The 27348-nt window shown below is 47.3% G+C and overlaps 2 protein-coding genes across 2 annotated transcripts; both read right to left on the bottom strand.

The window, feature by feature from the left end:
• Positions 1–285: 285 nt before the first annotated feature.
• slc13a4 (solute carrier family 13 member 4) lies at positions 286–21845 on the bottom strand. Its single transcript, XM_031898113.1, has 13 exons — positions 21668–21845; positions 19461–19589; positions 18662–18798; positions 16997–17178; positions 13812–14076; positions 3796–3915; positions 3379–3480; positions 3042–3143; positions 2258–2364; positions 1968–2098; positions 1671–1832; positions 1418–1555; positions 286–634 (listed from the first exon to the last, which is right to left on the bottom strand). Exons 1-13 carry the CDS (start codon positions 21764–21766, stop codon positions 497–499), a joined length of 1812 nt encoding a protein of 603 aa, XP_031753973.1. The 5' UTR covers positions 21767–21845; the 3' UTR covers positions 286–496.
• Positions 21846–24497: 2652 nt separating this feature from the next.
• Positions 24498–27050, bottom strand: fam180a (family with sequence similarity 180 member A). Its single transcript, XM_031898103.1, has 3 exons — positions 27017–27050; positions 25421–25545; positions 24498–25313 (listed from the first exon to the last, which is right to left on the bottom strand). Exons 1-3 carry the CDS (start codon positions 27048–27050, stop codon positions 24966–24968), a joined length of 507 nt encoding a protein of 168 aa, XP_031753963.1. The 3' UTR covers positions 24498–24965.
• Positions 27051–27348: the final 298 nt, after the last annotated feature.

The raw sequence follows: 27348 nt of genomic DNA, 5'->3' as shown, positions 1-27348 counted from the left end.
ATGAGAGTGCCAGACCGTAAGAGACACTTAGTGATGGATACATAGAGGATGAGAGTGCCAGACTGTAAGAGACACTTAGTGATGGATACATAGAGGATGAGAGTGCCAGACTGTAAGAGACTGTTAGTGATGGATACATAGAGGATGAGAGTGCCAGACCGTAAGAGACTGTTAGTGATGGATACATAGAGGATGAGAGTGCCAGACCGTAAGAGACTGTTAGTGATGGATACATAGAGAATGAGAGTGCCAGACCGTAAGAGACACTTAGTGATGGATACATAGAGGATGAGAGTGCCAGACTGTAAGAGACACTTAGTGATGGATACATAGAGGATGAGAGTGCCAGACTGTAAGAGACTGTTGCTGATGAATAAATACAAGTGGGAGCAGCAATAAATACAAAGAGCTGCCATAGTGCTTGCCAGATTGGCTGAGAATCCTGTCTCCACCCCTTTCACACCCAAGTCCCAGATACCCTTTTCCTCCGTCGCTTTCACAACCGCCCGGTGGCGTTTCCAACCTTCGCCCAGTCTGGAAAGGTATCCAGTTGGAAAAGGCTGATGCCCCAAGTGTTAATGGCAACCATGATGATAGCCAGGCCAATGAGATTCACTCCCAAACCGGCTTTCACCTATGAGAGAGCGACAAATGGGGGGACAAGACTATTGGTACAGCCACTTACAAGAGAAAGGACAATAAGTCGTTAAACCAATGCCAACCATTGAGTGTAGACATCACTAGAGGATGTGGACTAGTCACTAGTGGAGGCTAGGCCAACAGGAGAGCTAAGCCACCCACCTAGTACCCGATGGAAGGGCAGTTGGCCAGCTGTAACTTGCCTGACCTGATGGTTTTGGACCAGCAAGAAGAAGAGAACTTGGTCTCCTTTTGAAGGACATGGCCCCAAAGAGCAATGTTATCCAGCTGGAGGCCACCGGGCCAGTTGACTACACTTGAATGGCCAGATGACTACACTTGAACGACCAGATGACTACACTTGAATGGCCAGATGACTACACTTGAACAACCAGATGACTACACTTGAACGCCAGATGACTACACTTGAACGGCCGGATGACTACACTTGAATGGCCAGGTGACTACATTTGAACGGCCAGGTGACTACATTTGAACGGCCATTGACTACACTTGAACGGCCAGATGACTACACTTGAACGGCCAGATGATAACACTTGAACGGCCATTGACTAAACTTGAACGGCCATTGACTAGACTTATATGAAGAGTTGTTGGACATCACTGCCATAGACTTTCCTTTTGGCCATAGACCTTCCTTTTTTGGTCAACCCTAAGCATTTCCAGACCCAAACCCTCCTTTCATAGGGAGGTACCCCCATTCCTGCCTAGAATTAGGGCTAAATAGCACAAATAGAAGTGAAGCAAAGTGCCTTACCATATCTCGAATGTGGCAGTGCCCGTAGTTATACACAATGGCATTAGGTGGGTTCCCAACTGGCAACATCACGGCGAGGGAAATACACATGGTAACAGGGATAAGCGTGTACAGTGGGTTTATGTGCAGAGCTTCTGACTGTGGGGAAAACAAGACTCTATATGAATGAACGACGGAGCTGAACTCCTCCTTACCTGTAAACCTGAGACACAGGCTGTTCTAAACGACAAGAATACACCTTCACGCCACTTACCAGGCTGCACAGAATGGGCAGGAAGATGGTCACGGTGGCCGGGTTACTGACGAACTCGGTCACCGCCGAGACCAGGGCACAGGCCAGCAGTGTGACCGCCCAGGATGGAAGGCTGCTGAGACATTCCATCTGTCGCCCGATCAAGGTGGAGAGGCCTGAGGTCTGGGAGAAGGTTTGAGTAATATGTATGTGCTATAGAGAGTGGGTTGAGGGGGTAGACAGGCCACTTCAACAAAGACTCCATAGATGGAATTTGAAGATGGTTCAAACTGTACTGTAAGAAGAGTAAAGACCTACCCTACAGCCTGCCGCCAGTGCGTAGCCTCCTCCAACCAGAACTACTATCTCCCAGGGCATGTTCTTCTGGAACTCCTGCCATGTAAGCATTGAGCCCGAGGGTCCATCTTGGTCGCTGCCATCACCCTGTCCTACAATGATACTCCACTGTCACATCCTGAGTAGGAGACCATTAGGCTTCATTCCACATTGGGTTTACATACTCTTTGTTCCACACCCTATTGGACATGGCAAGCTCTACGGTAACCACCGAGGCTCCTCACCTTCCCAGGCCTTGGTCAAGTTCTTACCTGGTTCTTTCTTTCCAAAGCAGAGGAACGTGGGTTTTTTGGATGGAATGAGGAAGAGCAGGAACCCAAGTAGAACAGAGACAGTGGCATCGGTCCTGAACCCTTTCCTTAAAGAAGAACAGATCAATAGAAACCATGACTGAGGGCATTTGGAACAGACCAGGACCCTGGGTACCCCTGGAACTATAGCAGGGTGACTGTTACCCCAATGTTTCTATATATCTGTAACCTTGTTATGGGCTAAGGGGGCCCAGCCTGAAGGCCAGTTAGGGGGGGATTTGGGGTGAGTGCTTATTTGTGCCCTGGGTACCCCTGGAACTATAGCAGGGTGACTGTTACCCCAATGTTTCTATATATCTGTAACCTTGTTATGGGCTAAGGGGGCCCAGCCTGAAGGCCAGTTAGGGGGGGATTTGGGGTGAGTGCTTATTTGTGCCCTGGGTACCCCTGGAACTATAGCGGGGTGACTGTTACCCCAATGTTTCTATATATCTGTAACCTTGTTATGGGCTAAGGGGGCCCAGCCTGAAGGCCAGTTAGGGGGGGATTTGGGGTGAGTGCTTATTTGTGCCCTGGGTACCCCTGGAACTATAGCGGGGTGACTGTTACCCCAATGTTTCTATATATCTGTAACCTTGTTATGGGCTAAGGGGGCCCAGCCTGAAGGCCAGTTAGGGGGGGATTTGGGGTGAGTGCTTATTTGTGCCCTGGGTACCCCTGGAACTATAGCAGGGTGGGACCTTGAGGGACTTAATACTCCTATAACTTCTGAAGTTCCACTTACTTCTCAAAGAAAGACTCCCACCCAGGCACAAAGCCCGGCTCCCTTGTGAACCAAAGAACTGTCATTAAGATGAAGAAAAAGACGGTGACTTTCTCTGGGTAACTGCAAATAGACACAATATTGTATATAAGAGACCAGTATAAACCCTAATCCGGTGTCTGACCCTAAGTACCTAGTACTAAAGGGAGACTGCCACTAATAGAAACAACTGTAACATCCTTGCATTATGGCATTGCTGCAAAGGTTCCTATAATCTCACAGCATTATATCAGAAAGAGAAAATTGTTCCTTTTTATATTATTTTTCCTTCTAAATCCCGCGACCCCCGAGTTATTACCTTATGTCCCCCAATTTTTCATATTCCTCCTGGATTCTCTGCTCCGACAGCTCCTCTCTCTTGGTCTTTGCCTTCTTGCTGAGCGAGCAGGTCTCCTTAAAGCTGGGAGATTGATTACAAGGACTAGTAAACCGACTCGTAGTATTAAAACCCCATTAACAAGTTCTCAGAACTAGCCCTTTGCCCCATTCTGGCTCCCAAAAATAGGCATCCCAGACTTAATTATAGATGCAAAATGATTAGCCAATGAGAATCCTGCCTACCAGCCTCAGCCATCTTGCTCTTATCTAACATAGGGAGATTATTGGGCAACTTTGGCTGCTGATAGTAAACTGTGCGCCAACACGACAATCCCAATAATAGGAATAAGCCAACTGTTACCATAGTTATTGCCCCACAGAAATGTTGTCTACTCACTTGCAGCCCAGAAAGAGCCAGTGCATCCAAACCCAGGTCATCAAGAGGAAAATGACAGTTATGGGCACGCTGAACACAAACCAGGTGCCAAAATGAACCACATCGGCATCAGGATAGCGGCTGCAATAGAGAAAAAGAGGGGGCATCACTCTGAGGCACCAACGGTCATCTATGTGCCATGTCCTTAGCACTAAGACTTAGAGGTAATAATGGATAGGTGTGGGTGGGTGGATGTGAGTAAGGATGGATAGGTGTGGGTGGGTAGATGGGAGTGAGGATGGATAGGTGTGGGTGGGTGGATGTGAGTAAAGATGGATAGGTGTGGGTGGGTAGATGTGAGTAAGGATAGATAGGTGTGGGTGGGTAGATGAGAGTAAGGATGGATAGGTGTGGGTGGGTGGATGTGAGTAAGGATGGATAGGTGTGGGTGGGTGGATGTGAGTAAGGATGGATAGGTGTGGGTGGGTAGATGGGAGTAAGGATGGATAGGTGTGGGTGGGTGGATGTGAGTAAGGATGGATAGTGTGGGGGTAGGGGTAAGGATGGATAGGTGGGTGGGTAGATGTGAGTGATGGATAGGATGTGGGGGGAGATGTGAGTAAGGATGGATAGGTGTGGGTGGCGTAGATGTGAGTAAGGATGGATAGGTGTGGGGTGGGTGGATGTGAGTAAGGATGATAGGTGTGGGTGGGGTAGATGTGAGTAAGATGGATAGGTGTGGGTGGGTGATGTGAGTAAGGATGGATAGGTGTGGGTGGGTGGATGTGAGTAAGGATGGATAGGTGTGGGTGGGTAGATGTGAGTAAGGATGGATAGGTGTGGGTGGGTGGATGTGAGTAAGGATGGATAGGTTGTGGGTGGGTGGATGCGTGAGTAAGGATGGATAGGTGTGGGGTGGGTAGATGGGAGTAAGGATGATAGTGTGGGTGGGTAGATGGAGTAAGGATGGATAGGTGTGGGTGGGTGGATGTGAGTAAGGATGGATAGGTGTGGGTGGGTAGATGGGAGTAAGATGGATAGGTGGGGTGGGATGTGAGAAGGATGGATAGGTGTGGGTGGGTAGATGGGAGTAAGGATGGATAGGTGTGGGTGGGTAGATGTGAGTAAGGATGGATAGGTGTGGGTGGGTGGATGTGAGTAAGGATGGATAGGTGTGGGTGGGTAGATGTGAGTAAGGATGGATAGGTGTGGGTGGGTGGATGTGAGTAAGGATGGATAGGTGTGGGTGGGTAGATGGGAGTAAGGATGGATAGGTGTGGGTGGGTAGATGTGAGTAAGGATGGATAGGTGTGGGTGGGTGGATGTGAGTAAGGATGGATAGGTGTGGTGGGTAGATGGAGTAGGATGGATAGGTGTGGGTGGGTGGATGTGAGTAAAGGATGGATAGGTGGGTGGGTGGATGTGAGTAAGGATGGATAGGGTGGGTGGGTAGATGGAGTAAGGATGGATAGGTGTGGGTGGGGTGGATGTGAGTAAGATGGATAGGTGTGGGGTGGTGTGGTAGATGTTGGGAAGTAAGGATGGATAGGTGTGGGTGGGGTAGATGGAGTAAGGATGGATAGGTGTGGGTGGGTGGATGTGGGAGTAAGGATGGATAGTGTGGGTGGGTAGATGTGAGTAAGGATGGATAGGTGGTGGGTAGATGTGAGTAAGGATGATAGTGTGGTGGGTGATGTGAGTAAGGATGGATAGGTGTGGGTGGGTAGATGTGAGTAAGGATGGATAGGTGTGGTGGGGTGGATGTGAGTAAGGATGGATAGGTTGTGGGTGGGTAGATGGGAGTAAGGATGATAGGTGTGGGTGGTGTGGATGTGAGTAAGGATGGATAGGTTGGGTGGGTAGATGGAGTAAGCATGGATAGGTGTGGGTGGGGTGGAATGTGAGTAAGGATGGATAGTGTGGGTGGTAGATGGGAGTAAGGATGGATAGGTGTGGGTGGGTGGATGTGAGTAAGGGATGGGATAGGTTGGGTGGGTAGATGGGAGTAAGGATGGATAGGTGTGGGTGGGTAGATGGAGTAAGGATGGATAGGTGTGGGTGGGTGATGTGAGTAAGGATGGATACGGTGTGGGTGGGTAGATGGGAGTAAGGATGGGATAGGTGTGGGTGGGTAGATGTGAGTAAGGATGATAGTGTGGGTGGTGATGGGATAAGGATGGATAGGTGTGGGTGGGTGAATGTGAGTAAGGATGATAGTGTGGGGTGGGTGTGAGTGAGTAAGGATGATAGGTTGTGGGTGGGTAGATGTGAGTAAGGATGGATAGGTGTGGGTGGGTAGATGTGGAGTAAGGATGGATAGGTGTGGGTGGGTAGATGTGAGTAAGGATGGATGGTGTGGTGGTGGATGAGAGTAAGGATGGATAGAGATGGATGTGAGTAGGTGGGTAGATATGGATGAGATGATGCGGGGGGTAGATATGGATAGAGATGGATGCGGGGGGGTAGATATGGATAGAGATGGATGCGGGGGGGTAGATATGGATAGGGATGGATGCGGGTAGGTGGGTAGATATGGATAGATGATGGATGCGGGGGGGGGTAGATATGGATAGAGATGGATGCGGGGTAGATATGGATAGAGATGGATGCGGGGGGGTAGATATGGATAGAGATGGATGCGGGGGGTAGATATGGATAGAGATGGATGCGGGGGGGGTAGATATGGATAGGGTGGATGCGGGTAGGTGGGTAGATATGGATAGAGATGGATGCGTGGGGGGTAGATATGGATAGAGATGGATGCGGGGGGGTTAGATATGGATAGAGATGGATGCGGGGGGTAGATATGGATAGGGATGGATGTGGGTGGGGGGGTAGATATGGATAGAGATGGATGGGGGGGTAGATATGGATAGAGATGAATGGGGGTGGGTAGATATGGATAGAGATGGATGGGGGGTGGGTAGATATGGATAGAGATGGATGCGGGTAGGTGGGTAGATATGGATAGAGATGGATGGGGGTGGGTAGATATGGATAGAGATGGATGCGGGTAGGTGGGTAGATATGGATAGAGATGGATGCGGGTAGGTGGGTAGATATGGATAGGGATGTATGGGTGTGGGTAGATATGGATAGAGATGGATGCGGGTAGGGGGTAGATATGGATAGGGATGGATGGGTGTGGGTAGATATGGATAGAGATGGATGCGGGTAGGTGGGTAGATATGGATAGGGATGGATGCGGGGGGGGTAGATATGGATAGGGATGGATGTGGGTGGGTGGGTAGATATGGATAGAGATGGATGCGGGTAGGTGGGTAGATATGGATAGAGATGGATGCGGGTAGGTGGGTAGATATGGATAGGGATGTATGGGTGTGGGTAGATATGGATAGAGATGGATGCGGGTAGGTGGGTAGATATGGATAGGGATGGATGCGGGGGACCCCCACGGTCGACCTATATGGATAGGGAATGTATGGGTGTGGGTAGATATGGATAGAGATGGATGCGGGTAGGTGGGTGTATATGGATAGGGATGGATGTGGGTGGGGGGGGTAGATATGGATAGAGATGATGGGGTGGGTAGATTATGGATAGAGATGAATGGGGGTGGTAGATATGATAGAGATGGATGGGGGTGGGTAGATATGGATAGAGATGGATGAGAGGCGGGGGTAGACTCACCAAAGACACTACACCACGGAGTGCGGGGGGGTAAGATAATGGATAGGGATGGATGGGTGTGGTAGATATGGATAGGGAAATGGATGCGGGGGGTAGTACTATGGATAGGGACCTGGATTGTCCAGTGCGGTCGGTGCACAGGTGAAAGAGAGTAGATATGCGAACTCAGACCGAAACGGACTGCTCGGCTATGGAGGGGAGATATGATAGAGTGGACTGGGGCGTGCGGTACGATATCGCCGCACTAGATGGAATGGAGTACGAGGACCTAGAATTACCGCGCATTATCACGATATAGATAGGGTGAGGAGTGGTAGATATGGAATAGAGAAATGGAGGGGATGGGTAGATATTGGAAATCACGCACAATGGATGGCGCCCCGCGAGCGCGCATGTAGACCCTCTTTACGAAATAGATAAAATTAAATAGCTGAGGCCCAGGCACCTCCCCGACAGCCTCAACATTGGTATCCGACATCTCAATGACGTCCTAGAGAGGCGAATGGCACTTTTGTAGACGTGCGCGCTGAGACTGTCACGTGCGCGCCTGCAGTCAACGTGCGCGCTGAACGTCACGTGCGCAACTCCAAGTATTGCAGACTACGACCGGTAATAGGGGTATGTCAAAAATTTTAATATCAGGTTTCAAAAAAAAAAATGCCGTGATACCAGGTTTTTACCGGTATAAATCAAAACGCCCAGCAACTAGTTTAGACGACGATCTCCTACCAGAGCTCATGAGCACATGTTTTGCAACCACATCACCTTTGATATGTTTGCCCCGAAGAACAAGTGACACCGCCCTTGAATTAATTTGTCTTAAAGACAAGGTTTTGGGAAGCACAGAGACGTTTTACTACAAAACGGCCTTCTTGAAAGGCTCAGCAGTCCCTCATGGGCTTGCCAGAGATAGCCACAATCCGCCCTTATTGCATCTCAAGAAACTTTATAAGATTCTGCTTGAGTGTGGCTCCCCAATTTCTCTCATAGTAAAAAAAAGGTTGGGGATGACCATCGTAGGAATGAATGCCACTCACCTTATGTCTTTATATAAACTGATACACTTTAGCTCTACTCATAACAACAGCCATCCTCCGATACCTAGAATGAGATTGGGCGAACGCAGAACGAGTCAAGTCAAATGGTGAGATGTGATAGACAACCAACAATAGTCTCCGTGGGAAACCCACATCGTCTGTAGATATTTTATTTAGATAGAAGTTCATATATAATTGAAACAAAGGAACCCTAGCCTTGACATAATGAAGGATTCTAGGCCTCGCGAGAAGTAGCGTTAATATATATTCCTGAAGCCCCATCTGTTCTTTCTACATCACAATCTAGCAATCATACGAATTGCAGCCCATTAATAGTTCAGCATGGTACAAATCTTCCCTCGGTATCCTGCAAACAAAGGATGTGCCTATTTATGGCATTAAATTAATTAATCAAAGAGGTTTAATGTCAAAAGGATTCTCTTCATCATTGAGAGTATTGCTCGCTGGACGCCATAACAGTTTATTGTCAATGAGTGGTTTACTTAATAAAGCCATCAGATGACTGAACTTACCGCCAGCCAATGAGAATATATGGTACCCAAAATACTTCTCTCTGAAAGAAAGAGATAACCAATACGGTGTAGGTACAGGAGCCTAATCCACCACAGCCGAGAAGAAGTTGGCCATGATCAGATTAGCTGAAAAGAAACAAAATGGCAAGTGCCTTGCAGCCAACCTGAAAGAAAATGTATTGAAATTACAAGCCGTTATGTGAGTAACAGGTAGGGGACCACATTATCGAAATGCTCGCGGGAGACCTGGGGTTTTGTTAAACATCGAATAAACCCCATATGGCTGTTCTGCCCCAATAAGAGGTAATAATATCTTAGTGGGCATCAAGTAAAGAGAAAGGATCATTTAAACCCATTAAAATAAAACCATAGGGCTGAGTTCTGCCACCCAATAAGGGGTATATTCATTAGATTAAAAGGAATCAAAAGAATTAAAACATTACTGTTTTTATTATTACCAGATGAGAAAAGGGAATCATTTAAGCCATTAAATAAAACCAATAGGGCTGTTCTGACCCCCAATAAAAGGGTATTATATTCTTAGTTGGGATCAAGTGACAGAGGTACTTGTTTTATTATTACAAGAGAAAAGGGAATCATTATTAACCAATTAATAATAAACCCAATAGGGCTGTTCTGACCACCAATAAAGGGGGAATTATATTAGTTGGGAATCAAGTACAGGTACTGTTTATTATTACAAAAGAGAGAAAAGAGGAAGCATTTAACCATAAATAACCCAATAGGCTTGTTCTGCCCCAATAGGGGTATATATTAGTTGGTAAATCAAGTAAAGGTACTATTAGAGAGGTTTATATTTATTACAAAGAGAAGAAGGGAATCATTTCAACCATTAAAAATAACCCAATAGGCTGTCTGCCCCAAAAGGGGGTAATCTATATCTTAGTTGGGATCAAGTACAGGTAACGTTTATTAATTACAGGAGAAAAAGGGAATCATTTAACCATTAAATTATAACGAATAGGGCTGAGGTTCTGCCCCAATAAGGTAAATTATATTCTTAGTTGGTATCAAAGTACAGGTACTAAGTTTTAGATTATTACAGAGAAAAGGAATCATTTTTAACAATTAGAATTTATTGCTTATAAGGGGTCAATGGGAAAGATGCATTGTCCCATCATTCACACTCCTGGATAATGGGTTCCGAAACCCATTTTCTGAACACCCATTTCCAAATACAATGAAACTCTGTACCCTCCCCAATCTAAACTCACTGGCTCAGTTAGGCTTGAATGCACAGCACAGCTGGAAACTGGCTACCTAAACCAACTCCATATTCCAATTGGCTGCTAGGCTTGAAGTATAGAGACCTGGGATGGCGAGCTCTTCTCATACGAAGGGGTACAGCAGAAAGACGGGAGTAATATACACAGTAAGAATTAAGGCACTGTTGCTAGAAGCAACTCCCAGACAATGATTGGTGGCGGTAGACAATATATGGGGGGTGGGAAATGAGAAGAGCCTGGTGGGGATGGCGAGGCAGAAGACAGATCATGGGAAAGAATAAAGAGGGGATCATTGGAAGGATTTATGCCCTTGATTTGGGCTTGATTGCATTTGCTGGCTAGGCTGTCAGAATACCGTTGGTGCAACCCTATTAATCAGAGGAATAAATCCCGATTTGTTATAAGAGCAGCAAGGAAGAAGAGGGTATAGCTCTACTTTAAAAAGATGTACATGAGGATTTAGGCCAGCCATCTGAGCAAATGTCGCCACTCACAAGTACGGTTTTAATGAAACCTTATACATGTCTAAAACATTAGCACCTCTTGGCACCCCCCCCCCCCACCCACGGATGGAAATTACCGGTTTCCATAATTGCTGATAATATGCCCATTACTCGATACAAAGCGCCGGCTTAGAACGCATTAAGGCTGCAGGTCATCTGTATGTAAGGCCACGGCTTCATGTTTAAATCAAGCTGGGGAATGGCTTTAGAAGTCCCAGTGAGCCATGAGCTGGAGAATACTGGCTCACTTGCTTTAGGAAAGGAAATAGAAACCCCCACAGCAAGCCCGCTAGACCTTGTACCTGATCGCAGAATAAAATAGCGCCGTTATCCGCAGCCAAAGGAATCGCATATAATCGTAATTTAAAGACTAATTACATAGCAGCCATTCTGCGTAATGGAATAGCTTATTTATCTCACAGTTCAAATGAGCTACCACCGATGCTGCAGAGAGGCAGGATACTAGTCTATTGCATATTATAAGGGGAAAGCGCTGCCTCCAAACCTGTAATTTCCATTAGCAGCACTATGATGTGATGTGCTCTGGGGGGGCAGCATAATAGGGGATACCAATTTTATACTGAACGAGAGCCCAGTATGGGGTTGCCGTTTGTCCAAAGTACAGTTTTTAGTTCTATATAGAATACATTCTATAAGATCAAAAAGAAATCCCCCAGAAGACAGAATTTAAAGTTGGATATAAACACACTGGTATAAATTATACAAAATAAAACATATATTTCAATGGATATTTTAGCCATTGGTGGACTGAAGTATTCATTTTGTTGAATAAAAATGAATGTCTTGCTTAGAATCTTGCTATTCTGTCAAACGCATCTATATGTTGTCCAATTGAAAATCTAAAGCTGGAATATCCTATTCAAGTTACACACCATTATATACCCCCTTTTGTCAAAAGTTGTTTAACCAGTTATTCTTCTGATAGTAACTTTACACATAACTGTTTTTTTGTTATTGATGTTATACATTTTGAGACAGAATGCTTGTTAAAATTTACAGAAAGAGTTTGTAAAATATAAATAGGATCCTTTTTGTGACATAAATTGATTATGTTCTCATTCTTCACTGGAAATAAATCATTTGTAATAATTTTTTAACCAGTGTTTTTTTCGACACACGTCTAATTCTGTCTACTGGGATTTCCTTTTGGTTTATAGAATGTTATTTAAATATAGACAAAGAAGTACTTTTGGACAAACAGCAACCCCCATGTAAAGCCCCCAGTAGCAAAGTTTCTTATTGAAGTGCTAAGAGGCGTACTAGAAGCGGAAATATTAGCCACTATTATACTAATCCTGAATAACAGGTGAGCCGATAATGCAAGTCGAGAACTGACAACATAAGTAACTCCTTCTAGAAGACGGAGTCGAGATGAATACATCTGGGAATGTACAAGTAATAGACCTTCTATAAACAATGAACATTATTGCATTACCGAAACATTTTTTTATAACAAATGTAGAATAATGTAAGTCTGACACTGCCAAGTAAATACCTTCTAACAAGTAAAATGGTTGATAGCGGATGCAAAGTCATGAAACGGAGTAACAAATGGAGATAAATCGCAAGTTCTGAAATGGCTAAGTAATAAACTTCTATAGCAGAACAACGGAGATCACGCAGTCTGAAAAACTCTGCCTCAAGTATTCCTTCTATAGAACATCAGTCTAACACAGGCGATAAGTTGCAAAATGGTTGGAAAGACCAAATCAGCAGCTAAATCTCCCGTGTAAGGCCAACCTCTTAGTCACATCGGGCTTGAAAACTGCCAAAACGGTCTGAGGACCCAAATCAGCAGCTGAAATCTGCCCGGTAAGACCGCCTCTAGTCCACCGGTATAAGCTGCCAAAACGTCTGAAGACAAATACGCAGCTGAAATCTGCCCGTTTAGGCAACCTCTAGTGCCACACGGGCAGATAAACGGCCAAAACGGTCTGAGGACCCAAATCAGCAGCTGAAAAATCTGCCCGTGTAGGCCGTCTAGTCACATCATCGGGCAGATAAACGGCCAAACGGTTCTAAGGACTCCAAATCAGCAAAGCTGAAATCTGCCCGTGTAAGGCCGCCTCTATCTACGGTGGCAGATAAGCTCAACAGTCGAAGGACTCTAAATCAGCAGCGAATCTGCGTGTAAGGCCGCCTTAAGTCTTTGTCTGTCCCAATCAACTGAATGTCGCTCACTTTCTCCCTTCACTTGTTTTCTTTTTAAGCATCCTGAAGTCCAATACGTTATAAATTTTTCATAATGACAAGGAATGAGTCAGAAGCCTTGGCGCTCTTCAGGAGCGGCCCGCGTCCATGCCCAACCACTTGCGTTTATAAACAATTCACAGCACTAAAAGCGCCAAACTGGAAAGTCTGAATATAGTCTTTCTACAAAATGTAATGGCATAAACTTCCTTTGAGATCAACTGCCTTCCGGGACAGGGATTCCGACCGCTGAAACTTGACATGATTTTGATAGAGCGGGCCATTTAAGCTCATAGTATCTAATGGGCCAAATGAAATGTATGTGACTACCGAGCTACGAGCATGGCTGTCTCTTTGGGCTGGATGGTTGTTTGCAACATTGTCTGATTTGTACGCCATTCTATGGAATTCTCACCAGAGCACCCTGGAGCACGGTGCATTGCACACTGACAACCACTAATGAAAAGTTAGCTCCACAGTGGAAGAAAAAAAGAAATGGGGTGGGTAGATATGGATAGAGATGGATGGGGGTGGGTAGATATGGATAGAGATGGATGGGGTGGGTAGATATGGATAGAGATGGATGCGGGTAGGTGGTAGATATGGATAGAGATGGATGGGGGTGGGTAGATATGGATAGAGATGGATGGGGGGGTGGGTAGATATGGATAGGGATGGATGGGTGGTAGATATGGATAGAGATGGATGCGGGTGGTGGGGTAGATATGGATAGAGATGGATGGGGGGGTAGATATGGATAGGGATGGATGTGGGAGGGGGTAGATATGGATAGAGATGGATGCGGGGGGGTTTAGATGATGCAGGGTAGATATGGTGGGACAGGACCGTTCCTACTTCTTGAAGTGCTCCAGGAATATGAGGCTGGTGGAGGTCCCAATGATGGTGGTGAGACCCCCAATGGTGGCGGCGTAGGAGACACTGAGTGACAGGCACTTGCAGATCATGTGATCGTGCCGGGACTGGTACCTCCCTTTCTCCTTCTGGTCTCTAGAGTCAGTAGGGGGCAGCACAAGGATCTGTGTCTGTGGCAAAGCACAATATAATGGAGCAAACTGCTTATTGGTTGCTATGGTTTCCTGCATGGTCAGTCTCTGTTTACCTGAGGGAGGGACTGCCCATTGGTGGGAGGTTTCATGACTCGGATTGGATTAGCAATCATGTGCACACCATTCAGGTTCTGCTGGAACAAGTGCAATAATGGTTAGACCCCGCCTCCTCTACTGGACATATCCCATGCCCCTCCCTGTGGGGACCCTATTCTACATGTTGGGAGGGGCCCAGTTCAACAATGGGTTAATAATGGGGGGCCCCTGGAGGGGGAGGGGCCCTCCTAACTTGGTAGTATGGTATCAACAGGGTAGGTACCTTGCTCTGAATAAGTTTGCTCAGATCCTTCGCCGTCGCCCTGAAAAGCAAATCAGTTCAGTTATTAACGGTATTGGCTCCTCTCTAGTTCCCTGCACCCCCCAAATTATGGGAACCCCTTCTTACTCCTCATTGATAAAGATGAGCTCAATCGCAGGCTGGTTCTGCTTCTCACCCACACCTGCAATTGGAAAGGATGGGCTGTAAGTTCATGTGTGCCCAGAGCATTCCTTCTCTGTATATTTGTATTTATACATATGGGTAAGGGGTGCCATAGTGTTTCCCTTAGACAGTACAGTATGGGGGTACAGCTTATTGTGTGCCCAGAACATTCCTTCTCTGTATATTTGTATTTATACATATGGGTAGGGGTGCCATAGTGTTTCCCTTAGACAGTACAGTATGGGGGTACAGCTTATTGTGTGCCCAGAACATTCCTTCTCTGTATATTTGTATTTATACATATGGGTAAGGGGGTGCCATAGTGTTTCCCTTAGACAGTACAGTATGGGGGGTACAGCTTATTGTGTGCCAGAACATTCCTTCTCTGTATATTTGTATTTATACATATGGGTAAGGGGGTGCCATAGTGTTTCCCTTAGACAGTACAGTATGGGGGTACAGCTTATTGTGTGCCCAGAAACATTCCTTCTCTGTATATTTGTATTTATACATATGGGTAAGGGGTGCCATAGTGTTTCCCTTAGACAGTACAGTATGGGGGTACAGCTTATTGTGTGCCCAGAACATTCCTTCTCTGTATATTTGTATTTATACATATGGGTAAGGGGGTGCCATAGTGTTTCCCTTAGACAGTACAGTATGGGGGTACAGCTTATTGTGTGCCCAGAACATTCCTTCTCTGTATATTTGTATTTATACATATGGGTAAGGGGGTGCCATAGTGTTTCCCTTAGACAGTACAGTATGGGGGTACAGCTTATTGTGTGCCCAGAACATTCCTTCTCTGTATATTTGTATTTATACATATGGGTAGGGGGTGCCATAGTGGTTTCCCTTAGACAGTACAGTATGGGGGTACAGCTTATTGTGTGCCCAGAACATTCCTTCTCTATATATTTGTATTTATACATATGGGTAGGGGGTGCCATAGTGTTTCCCTTAGACAGTACAGTATGGGGGTACAGCTTATTGTGTGCCCAGAACATTCCCTCTCTGTATATTTCTATTTATACATATGGGTAGGGGGTGCCATAGTGTTTCCCTTAGACAGTACAGTATGGGGGTACAGCTTATTGTGTGCCCAGAACATTCCCTCTCTGTATATTTGTATTTATACATATGGGTAGGAGGTGCCATAGTGTTTCCCTTAGACAGTACAGTATGGGGGTACAGCTTATTGTGTGTCCAGAACATTCCCTCTCTGTATATTTGTATTTATACATATGGGTAGGGGGTGCCATAGTGTTTCCCTTAGACAGTACAGTATGGGGGTACAGCTTATTGTGTGCCCAGAACATTCCTTCTCTGTATATTTGTATTTATACATATGGGTAGGGGGTGCCATAGTGTTTCCCTTAGACAGTACAGTATGGGGGTACAGCTTATTGTGTGCCCAGAACATTCCTTCTCTGTATATTTGTATTTATACATATGGGTAGGGGGTGCCATAGTGTTTCCCTTAGACAGTACAGTATGGGGATACAGCTTATTGTGTGCCCAGAACATTCCCTCTCTGTATATTTGTATTTATACATATGGGTAGGGGGGTGCCATAGTGTTTCCCTTAGACAGTACAGTATGGGGATACAGCTTATTGTGTGCCCAGAACATTCCCTCTCTGTATATTTGTATTTATACATATGGGTAGGGGGTGCCATAGTGTTTCCCTTAGACAGTACAGTATGGGGGTACAGCTTATTGTGTGCCCAGAACATTCCTTCTCTGTATATTTGTATTTATACATATGGGTAGGGGGTGCCATAGTGTTTCCCTTAGACAGTACAGTATGGGGGTACAGCTTATTGTGTGCCCAGAACATTCCTTCTCTGTATATTTGTATTTATACATATGGGTAGGGGGTGCCATAGTGTTTCCCTTAGACAGTACAGTATGGGGGTACAGCTTATTGTGTGCCCAGAACATTCCCTCTCTGTATATTTGTATTTATACATATGGGTAGGAGGTGCCATAGTGTTTCCCTTAGACAGTACAGTATGGGGGTACAGCTTATTGTGTGCCCAGAACATTCCTTCTCTGTATATTTGTATTTATACATATGGGTAGGAGGTGCCATAGTGTTTCCCTTAGACAGTACAGTATGGGGGTACAGCTTATTGTGTGCCCAGAACATTCCTTCTCTGTATATTTGTATTTATACATATGGGTAGGGGGTGCCATAGTGTTTCCCTTAGACAGTACAGTATGGGGGTACAGCTTATTGTGTGCCCAGAACATTCCTTCTCTGTATATTTGTATTTATACATATGGGTAGGGGGTGCCATAGTGTTTCCCTTAGACAGTACAGTATGGGGGTACAGCTTATTGTGTGCCCAGAACATTCCTTCTCTGTATATTTTCTATCCATCGTGCTGCCATGTTGGGTGTTTATAAGAATGATGTTGAAGCTTTAGGAGTGGCTGCAGGAGAGGGGAGTGATAGTTCTGTTGCTACATTGCAATAGACATGGAAACCTTTCTGCTGTGCTGACTCAGTTGCTGAAGTTCCGCTGGGAACAATCCCCTCATGTTCCTCCTCGGTGGTGATGAGCTGCTGCAGCACAGCCTCCACTATTGGCATCACCATGGCGGTGGAGGAGGTGTTAGAGAGCCACATGGAGAGCAGCGCAGTGCAGGACATGAAACACAGAAGTAACCTGCGTAAAAGAAACATGGAACTGTATGGTGCAGGACACTACAACAATAAGGATCAAGGAACTGTATGGTGCAGGACACTACAACAATAAAGAACAAGGAACTGTATGGTGCAGGGGGCTACAACAATAAGGAACATGGAACTGTATGGTGCAGGACACTACAACAATAAGGAACATGGAACTGTATGGTGCAGGACACTACAACAATAAGGAACATGGAACTGTATGGTGCAGGACACTACAACAATAAGGAACAAGGAACTGTATGGTGCAGGACACTACAACAATAAGGAACATGGAACTGTATGGTGCAGGACACTACAACAATAAGGAACATGGAACTGTATGGTGCAGGACACTACAACAATAAGGAACAAGGAACTGTATGGTGCAGGACACTACAACAAGAAGGAACATGGAACTGTATGGTGCAAGACACTACAACAAAGAACATGGAACTGTATGGTGCAAGACACTGCAATGAAAAGGAACATGGAACTGTATGGTGCAAGACACTACAATGAAAAGGAACATGGAACTGTATGGTTCAAGACACTACAATGATAAGGAACATGGAACTGTATGGTGCAGGACACTACAACAATAAGGAACATGGAACTGTATGGTGCAGGATACTACAACAATAAGGAACAAGGAACTGTATGGTGCAGGACACTACAACAATAAGGAACATGGAACTGTATGGTGCAGGACACTACAACAATAAGGAACATGGAACTGTATGGTGCAGGATACTACAACAACAAAGAACATGGAACTGTATGGTGCAGGACACTACAACAACAAAGAACATGGAACTGTATGGTGCAGGACACTACAACAATAAGGAACACGGAACTGTATGGTGCAGGACACTACAACAATAAGGAACATGGAACTGTATGGTGCAGGACACTACAACAATAAGGAACATGGAACTGTATGGTGCAGGACACTACAACAATAAGGAACAAGGAACTGTATGGTGCAGGACACTACAACAAGAAGGAACATGGAACTGTATGGTGCAAGACACTACAACAAAGAACATGGAACTGTATGGTGCAAGACACTGCAATGAAAAGGAACATGGAACTGTATGGTGCAAGACACTACAATGAAAAGGAACATGGAACTGTATGGTTCAAGACACTACAATGATAAGGAACATGGAACTGTATGGTGCAGGACACTACAACAATAAGGAACAAGGAACTGTATGGTGCAGGACACTGCAACAATGGGGAACATAAATCATTGTTGCATTGTTCTATATGCCATTCCCTAAAACATTGGGGACATGTAACAGTGCAGCACAGGAGCCCTAAGAAAACCATAGCAGCTTTTACAGCGCTAGTCAAAGCAGACATCTGATTGGTTGGTCCTCTCCTCAAGTTAACATGTAACCCCATAAGCACTCACTAACTGACCCGAAGGGCAGAAGCGCAGCCTGGGGCCCCATAACAACCCTGTTATTACTTACCTCCCCGGCTTAGCCCCAGATAGCATGACCATCCTCAGCGCAATTCTCTTGTGCAGGTTCCATTTCTCCACGGACGCCGCCAGGCAGATGACCCCCATTAGCAGCAGGGTGGTGTTCTTCACGTATTCCCCCGCTACCTGCAAGGAAACACTCTGCTCGCTGAGCAAAGGCAGGCAGTGGTGTACCTATATACCTCCTCATTTCATATGCAAAAGGGACCGCCAATCAGAATCCTGCCTTCTGTGTCTGGTTCTATAACATTCCAGAACTTTTTTTTATGGAGGGATTTTGTCCCCTGTGCCATTTTCCCTTTAATTAGCAGCCAAAGACCATCCTCGGTCACCGTGGTGACGCGGCTTTTGGTAATTGGCCGACCTTTCCCCTACTAGGGGGGCCTCATTGCTCTTTTTCTGTTGCTATTTTTAATAAAAACCTCCTTACTGCGGGGCGTAGGGATCCCGTTGGTTGCAGCTGAAAGGGCTTTATTGTTTGCCGTTATCCGCCTGGCGTCCCGCCGCCCAACTAAAAGCTTTGCTTGGTCATGTTTCCCTGCCCGGCGGGATTAGCTCGGCCACGTGCTCCGAGGCTAATTTGTAACTCCCAGCATGCTCCAACATAGTAGCAGGGGGGAAAGAGCATGCTGGGAGCTGTAGTCCTGCAACATCAAGGGTTGATTTTTAAAGGAGAACTAAAGCTCAAGGCATTTAGCTGCCCAGAAACAAGTGGAGAAAAGTTGCCTGTAGGGGGCAGCCTTCTTCTAAGAGAAATATGAGGAACAAAATGGGGGGCAGATGCTGACCTCGCTGGATTTGAGCACCCCAAACAGCGGGAACAGGAAAGCTGGAACCAAAGCCGCCGCTCCCAGGGGCACCGCCTCCGACACCCAATACACAGCGGTGACTATCAGCACGTAGGCACAGGACGACTCCTGGAAGGGCGAGAGCAGGAGTCAGAACCAGCAGTGCAGGGAAGGGAAAGGGACAGGCACAGTGACAGTTACACATAACTATAAACCCAGTGAGAATGAGGAATGAATGGATATTGGGGAGTTGTATCAGGAGTCAGAACCAGCAGTGCAGGGAAGGGAAAGGGACAGGCACAGTGACAGTTACACATAACTATAAACCCAGTGAGAATGAGGAATGAATGGATATTGGGGAGTTGTATCAGGAGTCAGAACCAGCAGTGCAGGGAAGGGAAAGGGACAGGCACAGTGACAGTTACACATAACTATAAACCCAGTGAGAATGAGGAATGAATGGATATTGGGGAGTTGTATCAGGAGTCAGAACCAGCAGTGCAGGGAAGGGAAAGGGACAGACACAGTGACAGTTACACATAACTATAAACCCAGTGAGAATGAGGAATGAATGGATATTGGGGAGTTGTATCAGGAGTCAGAACCAGCAGTGCAAGGAAAGGGAAAGGGACAGACACAGTGACAGTTACACATAACTATAAACCCAGTGAGAATGAGGGATGAATGGGTATTGGGGAGTTGTATCAAGGAGTCAGAACAGCAGTGCAGGGAAGGGAAAGGGACAGACACAGTGGACAGTTACACATAACTATAAACCCAGTGAGAATGAGGGAATGAATGGGTATTGGGGAGTTGTATCAGGAGTCAGAACCAGGCAGTGCAGGGAAGGGAAAGGGACAGGACACAGTGACAGTTACAACATAACTATAAACCCAGTGAGATGAGGATGATGGTATTGGGGAATTGTATCAAGGAGTCAGACCCAGCAGTGCAGGGCAAAGGGCAAAAGGGACAGGCACAGTGACAGTTACACCTAACTATAAACCCAGTGAGAATGAGGAATGAATGGATATTGGGGAGTTGTATCAGGAGTCAGAACCCAGCAGTGCAGGGAAGGGAAGGACAGACACAGTGACAGTTACACATAACTATAACCCGTGAGAATGAGGGATGAATGGGTATTGGGGAGTTTGTATCAGGAGTCAGAACCAGCAGTGCAGGAAGGGAAAGGGCCCAGACACAGTGACAGTTACACATAACTTAAAACCAGTGAGAATGAGGAATGAATGGGTATTGGGGAGTTGTATCAGGAGTCAGAACCAGCAGTGCAGGGAAGGGAAAGGGACAGACACAGTGACAGTTACACATAACTATAAACCCAGTGAGAATGAGGGATGAATGGATATTGGGGAGTTGTATCAGGAGTCAGAACCAGCAGTGCAGGAAGGGAAAGGGACAGACACAGTGGACAGTTACACATAACTATAAACCCAGTGAGAATGAGAAATGAATGGATATTGGGGAGTTGTATCAGGAGTCCAGACCAGCAGTGCAGGGAAGGGAAAGGGACAGACACAGTGACAGTTACACATAACTATAAACCCAGTGAGAATGAGGAATGAATGGATATTGGGGAGTTGTATCAGGAGTCAGAACCAGCAGTGCAGAGAATAAAAGCAATGATATTAAATACCTATAATTATATAGATTTTTTTTTAACCAGAAAGGGTTACATGACCATGAAGTTCTACCCAATAATGATTAGTCTGTACTTGTAACTCTTTCACTGCCAGGTTCAAGGGAACCACAGAAAAATGAATAAGATCGCTGGAGCCTAACCCTAACCCTAAGCCTAATGCTGAGCCTAGCACTCCAGTAACATATACACCATTCTGATCAACCAATAAACCTAGTGCAGAGGTCTTCTGACTTTTTGGCTTTAGGACCCCCCTTTTGCTGTCAGACATTTCCTTTGCCCCCACCCCCCTTCAGCTCCAGGGGTATCCAGAACAGTAACTAAAACAACTCTACCCCTTATTTTACACTAATTAGACCCTCCTTCCACCACAATGGACCCCCCAATTGGGCCACAGGAACCTCAGGCCTAGGGACTAATCTAAAAGGTGGTCTATTCCTGACCTCACCTGGTTCCATGATCTGATGGCCAAGGTCATCCCTTTATACGGCCCAATGTTATGTGCTTAGCCAAGGCACGGCCATACTGCCCCAGTGGCCCCGATACTTACACTACTAGGGTGCAACAAAGGCAGAGGGAGAAGGAGGAGAGGAACCAAAATGGCCAGCAAGAGGTTCTTGGATCTGAGTAGCCCCTTCCACACGGCCATCCTTTTGGGTCTCCAGCGCCCGAACCCTCCGGTCTCTTCTGAGATCCAAGTGCAGTGTGGTCTCTTTAATCCCCGGGCTGCACTCTCTGTGCCTCTACCTGCCCCTGTGTCACTCAGTTGGGAATAGTTTCCCGGCTACAATTCTTGGGATTAGTAACAACCAGCCCAGCTCCTTCCTAATCCCACATTAATGGAAATGGCTGCTGACACCCAGAGGTGGGCTACGGGGGAAAGTGTTACTGCCTGCCCTGCTCTCATTTCCCTACAGAAATAGGGGTTGGTAGCACTAGGTAGGTACCTAATATATAGGGGCAGAGACAGGGGAAAGTGTTGGAAGGGTTACTGCCTGCCCTGCTCTCATTTCCCTACAGAAATAGGGGTTGGTAGCACTAGGTAGGTACCTAATATATAGGGGCAGAGACAGGGGAAAGTGTTGGAAGGGTTACTGCCTGCTCTGCTCTCATTTCCCTACAGAAATAGGGGTTGGTAGCACTAGGTAGGTACCTAATATATAGGGGCAGAGACAGGGGAAAGTGTTGGAAGGGTTACTGCCTGCCCTGCCCTCATTTCCCTACAGAAATAGGGGTTGGTAGCACTAGGTAGGTACCTAATATATAGGGGCAGAGACAGGGGAAAGTGTTGGAAGGGTTACTGCCTGCCCTGCTCTCATTTCCCTACAGAAATAGGGGTTGGTAGCACTAGGTAGGTACCTAATATATAGGGGCAGAGACAGGGGAAAGTCTGCTTGAGCAGTGCAGCGGGGTTTACATCCCCTTTACATTTTAGTGACAGCATTTTTGAAATTTTTTTTTTGCACATTAATATAAGCCTCCACTAGAGGGGGCTCACTTCAATTTAATGGCTATTGTTTTTGCAGGTGATAGAAAAGTTAATGGAAATTCTTAAATTTCACTGTAAAGTGCCTGAGTTCCATAGTCCGACTATTATATATGTAGAATCCCTGCCATAAAGCAAGTTAGGACTATTCAGTTCGGGCCACAGTCGGCAGAATATTAAGTTAGTGAGCGGGGGGGGGGGAAAGTCATGTGATGTTGCGCTGCTTAGAACTGACCAGAGAGATGTCACATGACTCTTCCCCGCTCACTAACTGTTTTTTCAGCCTCACAAGGCTACTGTCCCACCAGATTTCCAGGTTAAAGACTTCTGATTGGATCAGAGACGCGCCAGAGACGGTTGGTCGGTTTAATAAAAAACAAGCAAATGTCTCCAATCCTATTGGCTCAGCGTGTTCTGCTAGAGTCACATTTATTTCAGGACCAGCACCACAATGAACATCCGTAGATGTGTGCAAATACAGCGGGACCGAGTATTAACATCGAAAGCCCCTCCCTGTTTATATAATACACATAGTACAATAACTCCAACCCACCCCCGGATTTAATGGAACCCTAGTGTGATTATAGGGGGGGGGGTCAGAAATAATGGGGCACCATCTCTACATTGGTAACGGGGCCACCAACTGCCTGGGTTCCTTAAGAGGTGGGCCCTACCAGAATGGGGACCAAATAGGAAGGGAAAACAAAATGGTGCTCCTGGCCACGCCCCAATCCATCCCAATCACGCCCCAATCCATCCCAACCACGCCCAATTAAGTACAAAATACGTTAACACCCCACCCACTCATCCACAAGCCCCAATCCTGTTTGCCCCACTCTGGCCTTGCATGTTGACTTGAGTACCCCCCTGTGACGGTGGCCCTAGAGCAGGGGTGGGCAAACTACGGCCCGTTGGTCTTTTTAATCCGGCCCGCCCACTCCACAAGTCTCATCACGCGAGACTTGGCGTCTGGGGGACTGACGAGCGGAAACGGTGGCCTGTCTGTAAGTCAATGTGGCCCCTGAGCCAAAACATATGCCCACCCCTGCCCTAGAGCCCACCCCATGGCTGTGGAGCAGTGTAAGGTAGGTTGATCCGAAAAACAGCAGGTTAACTCACAGGTTGGGCAGGTTTGTGCTGATGGAACACTTTCTAGAGGGTCATGGGTGGACTTGCCCATGGCCCTCCCTATTTACTATATACTAAGGTCACTGCCCCTTTAATGGACATGATCAGGGCCGCCATCAGGGGGCACAGGGGGGACATTTGTCCCGGGCCCGGGCATTTTTAACTTTAAAGGGGGCCCGGCCGTGCTAGAGTTTCCTAAGGCAGGAGGATGCTGGGGGGGGGGGGGGGGGGGGGCCCTGGGGAAAGCAGGGGGATGCTTGGGGAGAGCTGAGGATGCTTGGGGGGGGGCCCTGTAGGAAACAGGCAGGATGCTGGGGGTGGGCCTGGGGGGAGCCGGGAGGACGCTGGGGGTGCCCTGGGGGGGAGCTGGAGGATGCTTGGGGGGCCTAGAGGAAGCAGTAAGGTATGCTGGGGGAGGCAGGAGGATGCTGGGGGTGCCCTGGGGGAAGCAGGAGGATGTTGGGGCTGCCCTGGAGGAAGCAGCAGGATGCTGGGGGGGAGCAGGAGGATGCTTGGGGGGCCCCGTAGGAAACAGCAGGATGCTGGGGCTTGGGGGGAGCCGGAGGATGCTGGGGGTGCCCTGGGGGGAGCTGGAGGATGCTTGGGGGGCCCTAGAGGAAGCAGCAGGATGCTGGGGGGGTGGCAGGAGGATGCTGGGGGTGCCCTGGGGGAAGCAGAAGGATGTTGGGGCTGCCCTGGAGGAAGCAGCAGGATGCTGGGGGGGAGCCGGAGGATGCTTGGGGGGCCTGGGAGGGGCCATTGGGGGTGTGGGAGGAGGGGGGCCCAGAAAATGTTGTTGTGAGGGGCCCCTGTGATTTCTGATGGCGGCCCTGGACATGATCGATGGGCGGGTCAGGTGATTGTGGAAGGTTCAGGTTGGGCCCTACCCCACTTTACCCCACCAAAGGATCATGGGTCACAAGTGGGAGGGGCTTACCTATAAATACAGCAGACCCCGTAGTTGTAGGGGGGCCCGGGCAACAGGGTCTGCTGCGCAGTAGTACCCTCTCTATGAGGTCGGGCCGGGAGTTGTGGGAGGAGGGATTAGGAGGGACTGGTCGTGCCGGGGGCAAGTGGGGTGGGGGTATCGCCTAGACATACACTTGACTAGGGGGTTCAAGTATGCAATGTTGCCCCCCTGATCCCATTACATTGAGTAGAATAAATTAAAGTATTGGGTAATAGCTCAGCATGCAGGAATAGTAAGAAACGGGTGCAAATCCCCTCGATTCGGTCACTGCCCCCCCTCCCTGTGGTACGGGAACATCAAGTCTCTCCTGAGGGCCACAAACAGCTCAGTGAGGGAGTCCAGCCAGATCTTCTGCTGGTGGTCCGTGTTGGACTGCGGGGTCTTCAGAGCCGTGTAAGCCATGGTCAGCAGCGTCCGCTCAAAGTCCTGCCTCTTCAGGGGCCCCTGGGCGTGGGAGAGTCGGGCCCCCAGCCTGCGGATATCCGATAGGCTCTTGGGGATGACGTCATTGCAAATGACATGGAAGGTGGTGGCTTTCCGTAAAGAGGACAATTCCGGGTCCTGTAGGGTCATCACTTGGTCTCTGTTGAGCTTCACCCCACTCAGCAGGAACTGGAAGGGAAGAGAGCGATACATTAAAGGGAAACTCCGCCCTAAAATATAAACCAAGCATTGGCCAGGAGCCTCTATTGGCAGAAACCAATACACCAATGACTTGCCTCGTACAGAAGCTCCACTTCGGGCACAGACTTCTGCAGCACCGGGTTCAACAACTCAGCGGAAGAACGGCGAATGCGATGGGCCGACGGGAAATACACGACTGGAAAAAAAAAGAGAAATAAATCTCATCGTATACTTATGGGCTGTTCCTGCTGAATTGTGCTTAGTACAGGGGAATCCCTATGTGCCATAGTTTTATGGTATCTCTCTGTACAGGCTATGGGCAAACTTAGGGGGCTGTTCCTGCTGAATTGTGCTTAGTACAGGGGAATCCCTATGTGCCATAGTTTTATGGTATCTCTCTGTACAGGCTATGGGCAAACTTAGGGGGGCTGTTCCTGCTGAATTGTGCTTAGTACAGGGGAATCCTATGTGCCATAGTTTTATGGTATCTCTCTGTACAGGCTATGGGCAAACTTAGGGGGCTGTTCCTGCTGAATTGTGCTTAGTACAGGGGAATCCCTATGTGCCATAGTTTTATGGTATCTCTCTGTACAGGCTATGGGCAAACTTAGGGGGCTGTTCCTGCTGAATTGTGCTTAGTACAGGGGAATCCCTATGTGCCATAGTTTTATGGTATCTCTCTGTAAAGGCTATGAGCAAACTTATGGGCTGTTCCTGCTGAATTGTGCTTAGTACAGGGGAATCCCTATGTGCCATAGTTTTATGGTATCTCTCTGTACAGGCTATGGGCAAACTTAGGGGGCTGTTCCTGCTGATTTGTGCTTAGTACAGGGGAATCCCTATGTGCCATAGTTTTATGGTATCTCTCTGTACAGGCTATAAGCAAACTTAGGGGGCTGTTCCTGCTGAATTGTGCTTAGTACAGGGGAATCCCTATGTGCCATAGTTTTATGGTATCTCTCTGTACAGGCTATAAGCAAACTTAGGGGGCTGTTCCTGCTGAATTGTGCTTAGTACAGGGGAATCCCTATGTGCCATAGTTTTATGGTATCTCTCTGTACAGGCTATGAGCAAACTTAGGGGGCTGTTCCTGCTGGATTATCTCTAATACAGGGAACCTGAGACTTATATTCAAGGAATTTCCAACTGGCGACAGGTTGTACAGTAAATGTGCAGCCAAGAATCATGTGTATTGGGGGGGGGGGGGGGGGGATATAACAACACAAGTTGCTGCCTGGATATAAGACTGAGTTGCGCAGACATTGGCCGGACAAGGTGTTTATTTTGGCTCTGGGGGGGGGAAGGAATGAGTAAGGTTCCCCTGTGCATTAATATAAAGGGGTGAGTGTCGGACGTATGCGCAGCAGGGCGTTCCTCTGTACCGAGCTGGGACCCAGCGGAATGTTGGACTGGTTCTGTTTGGCCGGACCTGCTGCCTTTTATACAGCAGAAGAGGATTGGCTACTGCAGAGAGTGAGGAAGATCCTGATTGGTCAGTAGCCGAGGCAGAGGTGACTAGTGAGCTCTACATTAGGCCAATGGCGTTTTATTAAAGGGGAACTAAGCACAGAGGCAAGTATTGGTTAATATATAAACCCAGGACTGGCTCAACGACTGAATCTCATAGAACAGCCAATGGCGGATTTCTGATGTTTGGCACCGGGTCCGGTGAAGGTTAAGCTCCGCGGTACCTCCTCGGAAAGTCCGAACCTCATAAAGGGACATTCCGTTCCCCCCTAGAAGTTTCCTCCTTCCAACAAGGCAGAAATTCAGTTTAAAGGGAAAGTTAAGATACAGTCGGGCTCACTGGGCCGGGACTGGAACCTGACTTAGTGGGATCAGGACAGGGGTGGGGTTCTGTGGTCTCAAAGAACTGGGCCCCTCAATATTAAAGGCAATGTAGCCAATGAGGAAGTGTGTCCCCAATTAAACTGCAAATAAAGGGGCGGAGCATCAAAAATGGGTGTGGCCAGACAGAGCAGGGCAGGAATGTGAATGGAGGAGGGGCTTTAGGTTGGTTCCC

The sequence above is a fragment of the Xenopus tropicalis genome, chromosome 3 (assembly GCF_000004195.4).
Source record: "Xenopus tropicalis strain Nigerian chromosome 3, UCB_Xtro_10.0, whole genome shotgun sequence".
Taxonomy (NCBI): Eukaryota; Metazoa; Chordata; class Amphibia; order Anura; family Pipidae; genus Xenopus; species Xenopus tropicalis.
Note: the sequence above shows the minus strand (reverse complement) of the source record. Positions and strands in the feature narration are given on the sequence as shown.

Coding starts and splice junctions, on each gene's coding strand:
- slc13a4 (XM_031898113.1), bottom strand. CDS start 21,766: ATGGCCGTGTGGAAGGGGCTACTCAGATCCAAGAACCTCTTGCTGGCC. Junction 3,144..3,378: donor GAAAAATTGGGGGACATAAG/GTAATAACTCGG, acceptor GTCTATTTGCAG/TTACCCAGAGAAAGTCACCG. Junction 635..1,417: donor ACTGCCACATTCGAGATATG/GTAAGGCACTTT, acceptor GCTCTCTCATAG/GTGAAAGCCGGTTTGGGAGT.
- fam180a (XM_031898103.1), bottom strand. CDS start 27,050: ATGTCCCTTTATGAGGTTCGGACTTTCCGAGGAG. Junction 25,546..27,016: donor GGTTCGGACTTTCCGAGGAG/GTACCGCGGAGC, acceptor GTATACGATGAG/ATTTATTTCTCTTTTTTTTT. Junction 25,314..25,420: donor AAGTGGAGCTTCTGTACGAG/GCAAGTCATTGG, acceptor CTTCCCTTCCAG/TTCCTGCTGAGTGGGGTGAA.